The 5662-nt window shown below is 45.7% G+C and overlaps 1 protein-coding gene across 1 annotated transcript; it reads right to left on the reverse strand.

Moving 5' to 3' along the window:
• Positions 1-927: 927 nt before the first annotated feature.
• LOC147901995 (uncharacterized) lies at positions 928-3655 on the reverse strand. The gene is made up of 2 exons (XM_087374891.1): positions 2532-3655; positions 928-2412 (listed from the first exon to the last, which is right to left on the reverse strand). Exons 1-2 carry the CDS (start codon positions 3478-3480, stop codon positions 2300-2302), a joined length of 1062 nt encoding a protein of 353 aa, XP_087231017.1. The 5' UTR covers positions 3481-3655; the 3' UTR covers positions 928-2299.
• Positions 3656-5662: the final 2007 nt, after the last annotated feature.

A 5662-nucleotide genomic window follows, 5' to 3' on the forward strand; every position in this document is an offset into this window, starting at 1 on the left:
TGTGACTCTCAACTTATCTACTAAGCACAATTTATCAAGACTTGAGAGGAATTTCAAGTTTGTTGTCTAGCATCTTACAATCTCCGAACTGGTGTTGGTCTCTCTGTCTGTCTGTCTGTCTCTCTCTCTCTCTCTCTCTCTCTCACCATGTTTAAGCCATCCTTCCCCATCAAGTTTAGTAAAACCCGCGTGGGTCTTGGTGGTTGAGGCTCTGGTTCATGTCATCATGTGTGTGTGTTCGATCCTTGTGGTCGACTTCAGATACGCCTAGTGTGTGCGTCTTGGGATTGTTCCTACGAAGTAAAAAACTCTCTCTCACCGTGCATAAGCCATCCTTCCCCATCAAGTTTAGTAAAACTTATGTGGGTCTTAGTGGTTGAGGCTCTAGTTCATGTCGTGTGTGTGTGTTTGATCCTTGTGGTTAACTTCGGATACGCCTACTGTGTGCGTCTTGGGATTGTTCCTATGAAGTAAAACTCTCTCTCTCTCTCTCTCTCTCTCTCTCTCTCATGCAAGTGAGTGTGAATGCATGCTCATGTGTGCCAAGCACATGCAAATGTGCGTGGGTGTACTGCAAGGCTAATTCGAGGTCTTGAACTTTCTCTTCACATGGCTCTCTAGTAAGCATATACAAATAATGATGATGCGATGATGGCCTTTGACCTTGAATGACAATGCTCTCTCCAACTTTACCATGTGTTTACCATGTGTTTCCCTTAATCCATTCACCACGATTTGGACTAGTTGACTTGGCTTCACTAATGGAGACATTTTGACTCCTTTTCATCTCACTCTAACTATGTATTGATGCCTCATTTGGTCGTTGAAGCTTTGATTGGTATAAATTTTGATGTAATGAACCTGAGTTTTGGGCCTTCATAAAGAGTGCAACCTCAAGAATAAATTTCAACCTTAGCAACCAAAGTTTTGGGCCTTTATAAAGAGTGCCAACCTATGTACTTCACACAAGGGATAATTTGTTTTGACTTATGAAACGAATATACCTTCATGATAACACTTCAATACTAAAGCCTAGAATCAGTTGAAACTACGAATATACTTCAAGCTAAAGCTTCTCTGTGAGGAATATACTGATGTGAGGGTGCGGCTCAAGATTGCTGATGTGGGCAAGGTGATGCTCGTGTGATGATAATGCTAAGGTGACATTCTATAAAGGATATATCATTTGGTTTCGTCTGAAGGGTCTAAATAGCAAAGGCTGACTGAGGCTGTTTCTGTTCGGCCTCTCGAGCCCCCAATGAGCTCACATTACTAATCTTAGCCCTTTTTGAGCAACGAAGAGAGGCTGCTCTTTCACAGCAACAAAGCAATTGCAGCAGAAGCCACAATACCTACTATGCTGGTGCTTGCACCCTTCCACACATGAGCACAGTGTGAATTCTATATCATGTTCAGGGGATAATACCAATGATGCAATGTGACGTTATAACATGTATGTTTATGATGCTCAGTCTTGCACCTAGTTACATTCTGCTCACAGCAGCAAGTTCTCGAGGGGGGTTGCCCCGGTTGATGGTCCCTGCTGTGATGGCCTTTTCCAGCTTTGTACACTTCCTGTGTGTTATCCTGCTTGGACTCTTTCATTGAAGCAGAAACTGATGTGCATTTCAGAGCTTAGTGCCAGAGCTTCGAGGACTTCTCTGACAAATCCTGGAAATCTTCCTCCTGTGCGTCTTCCTCTCCGATGCTCGTCTCCTTCTGTGTTCATCATGTTGTTGGTCCCTTAGATGCTGCCAAATAGGTCACATTTAAGCTGTCGTGGAGTAAACGACATATCGTGCCTACATGGGCTTCAATGATAAGGGAACTTTTAAGCACCAGAATTTCTGTTGAAGCATTGGAACTGCCTCTTTGGAACCCCTGGGGTAGAGGGTATCAAGAAGCAATACAAAGAACCACACAATTAAATCTTCAAGACCACCCAAAAAATACTACGACGTACAACAGACCGAGGTAGCAAAATGCCCTTATGCTGCCTCGCTGTATAGGCCAGGGAGATGATATTCTGTACAGTTTTTGGGATAGAACAATTGTGCATGACCGCATGCACAGATTGATATATCAGATCTGGTTTCACGAGCAGATTCTTCAAACTTTGAAGAAAGCTTAATCCCGTTCTCCTATTGGAGAAAGTACAGTGCTTCCACCAGTTCCAACAAGCGCACTCGCCGTTCTTACACTTGATTTAAGGGCCTCCCCATAGAATGCATAGGAACTGCATTTGTATGTAAGTAGCCTTCAGAATACAGGAAATAGAGAAAATGGTGTCAACTTTAGTTCAATTGTGACCACCGTCAGTCATACATTTCCGCACAGTCCCCGACCTTACAGTGCACGCCACAGCCTGAGCCCAGTGTCTCAGTCTTGCCTTCACAACTTGCGGTTGGTCACCTGCATTCCATTGCCACTCTCATCAGATGCAAAACGATGGTTTCCAAGCAGCAATCTGATAGAAATAAGGTCATCCCCGATCCACATCATTGGTCACACTGCAAGAAAGGATTAGTTACCTGGACTGACTACCCTCCATGGCGAGGGCAACGAGCCGCCTGGTGACTGAAGTTCCGAGACGCCATGAAGAGTGGACACAGGCGACATGCAGCACGGAGAGTCGTTCATCTTTTGCGTGACAGCATAGTAAACCTCCAGTGCAGGAAGTGTGGCGCACAGATCGGGAATGCAATGCTCATTGAACTGGAAGCCCAGATCCATAAAGCCCCGTAGCTCTTCGAAATCGTCGTCGGTAAGGCTTCTAGTCCGAGGCCTTATCTTGTTCGTTTGAGTCGGCAGGCACGGCAACTGACCACAGTCGGAAACGCTCCTCCCGAGCTGCTCAGGCTTTGTCCTCTCCTTCATGGAGCTCAGCTCGTCGTGCAGCATGAGATCCCGTTTCCTTTCCCAAGCTTCGTCCAACAGGCTCTCTCTCGCCGAAAATTCTTTCACTTGGCTGGTTTGGTGGTTCCAATATGCTTTGCAATTCGCTGTGCTCGTAGTGACGATTTCAACAGGCAGGCTCCCCGGATCTGGATTGGATACGGCAGAGATCATATTACTTTTGAGCTCCAAGCTCTGGGAATCTTGAAAGTCACACGGGTTGTCAGAAGACAAGCCGTTCACAAGAAGGTGGGCCGAATGGCCTTGCTCTGACGGGGAGGGGCTCGAGATGAGAAAAGTTTCACGTCCTCTTGCTGACTGCAAAGCAGCTCTCTCTTCCACAGGCGAGCACAATTCAACATCGCCCAGTCCTTCATCCTTCTCAAAAACCAGATAGCCCTCGTCGATAGTGAGTTCGGTCCTTCGGTCGAGCAAGTAGCAGTCCGCCTCGTGGGTCGGGGAGCTTAGCGAGGGCAGCTCACTGGCAATGTCGGGCACGAAGCCGAGCCTGCTGGAGACCAGGCTGGGGAGGTCGAGTAGGAGGGACGTGGAGGGAGAGCTCGCGGCGAGGTCGAGGTAAACCATCTTCGAAGGGAAGAAGGAGAGGAGAGGGCCAGAACTCAATTGAAGAGCTTCACTATTTCTCCTGGGATTCAACTGCAAGAGCTTCACTATCTAAGAAGCGAAAGGGAGGCGAGCAAAGAGGATGGCTATGGAGGCGACTGCGGAGCTATACTCGGCGAGGGAATGGGAGGGAGAAGCTATGAGGGAGGAAAGGTGGGTATAGCGAGAGAAGGAGAGGTCAAGGAAGGCGAGCTATGGCGAAAGCTTTAGAGCAGACAGGCATGGACAGATACTTCAAAGCTAATTGAAGAAGAAGACGAGGAAGCTAAAGAAGAAGAAGAAGAAGCCTTAGAGCAGACAAGCATGGACACATATACTTCATAGCCAAGTGAAGAAGATAAAGAAGAAGCTTTAGAGCAGACAAGCATGGACAGAGACTTCATAGCCAGGAATGGACAGATACTTCATAGCCAAGTGAAGAAGATAAAGAAGCTGATGAAGAAGAAGAAGAAGAAGAAGAAGCTGCTCTCGAGCAGACAAGCATGGACACACAAAATTCATAGCCAAGGGAAGAAGATGAAGAAGAAGAAGAAGCTGTGGAGCAGAGAGGCATGGATACATTCTTCACAGGCAACCAAATACAGGAATTTGTCTTCATGGAAACCTTAAGAAGAAGAAGAATCAGCAGCTTTGAAAACCTTAAGAAGCTCTACAGTCTAGAGCACACAGGCATGGACACATACTTCATAGCCAACCAAACTCATGCTCGTCTTCCATGAAAGCTGAACAAGAAGAAGATGAAGCTTCTCCAAATGCCCATCTTCTTCTTCCTTTTTCTTCCTCTAGTAAAATGAAGAGAAGATGAAGCCAACCCCATTTTGTCCTTTTGCCTCCCTTCATGTTTCACATTTGTGAAGCATCCCTCACATGTCCACCCCCTCCTCTTTTTCTTCTTTATAGTTTTTTTCCCACACACACATGATTTGCTCCTATTTGACCATCCCACCTACCCTGTCTTCTTGAGAGAGAGAGAGAGAGAAAGAGGTGTAGATTGTCCTGCCCTCGGCCCCACCCCTTCCTCTGCCCCACCTGAGATTTAGCTTGAAGACTTAAACAAACAACAGAGGCCATGCATTTGTCGCCCCACCCAAAACTGAGCATGAAACTCATGCAAGAGAGGCCACGCATCTATGATCCCACACCAGGCCTCCCCCTTCCTCGTACCCCTATGTTTTTCTAGAAGCCTCCCGGTTCGTGGTCCAACATTCAAAAGTTCGAATGAATGCGACACTAGTAAATGAACTATGTCGCTGCAACTCCCCTCTCAACCCTCATGTGCACAGCCTCGAAGAAAAACAAGCTAAGATTCCTTGGAACGCCTTACATGATTTTGCATAATTGAGTTATAAAACCATATGCTTTTGAACGATTGCAGTGTGGCCCTTCTCTTCACTGATCGAGGTAAAAAGCTCGTCTCTCGAGAGCCAAGCTCTTCTCTACCCCTCTTTGTGAAACAACTTCTTCTGCCTGCTTTCTACTTCTTTGTGCACAGGTACTCCTCATCCTTTTTACTTAACCCCACCCCATAACTTTTTCATAACCAATTTCTATTAACCTCTTTTCAGCTTGCCTCTTTTTCCACTACTTAATTTGCTTGGAGTTTTCCAAGCTTTTAAAAACGGCAACAAAACATGATTTTTGCTTGCATAGCTCAACCCTCTCAAAGCTCTCACCCTAATTTGTCCCCAACGTCACCTTCTTTGTGAGGCAAGACTCAATAAAGAGTGGACTTTCAATTTTACAAGGAAGCACAAGGGCATGACACTGGCCTTTACCCAAATCTTAGAGGATTTCACGTTGCTTATTGGTGGTTTGAACTTTTTTTGTTTTTTGATCATGACTCAATAATGCAAGTGTCACGTACGGCCCCTCTAGCATTTACTGCTTATAATAGGCTTCAATAATTGACTCCCATGTTTTGGGCCCCTCTTTGATTCAAAAGGCCAACTATCCTAGCAATTGTGGGGCTTTATCAATGGAACAACCACAGTGTTTCGAAGAAGTATCTTGTATCATTCATGGTCTTACTAGACCACATATTATTGCTCCCTACAACATATTCCAAGACCAATAATGGCTCTCTAACTTTAAAAATCATAACTAGTTACTTGATCCTCAAGGAATACTTTAGCGCATCCCGTAG

The sequence above is a fragment of the Dipteris shenzhenensis genome, chromosome 5 (assembly GCF_047967505.1).
Source record: "Dipteris shenzhenensis isolate YYH24624 ecotype China chromosome 5, Dip_SZ_1.0, whole genome shotgun sequence".
NCBI classification, from domain to species: Eukaryota; Viridiplantae; Streptophyta; class Polypodiopsida; order Gleicheniales; family Dipteridaceae; genus Dipteris; species Dipteris shenzhenensis.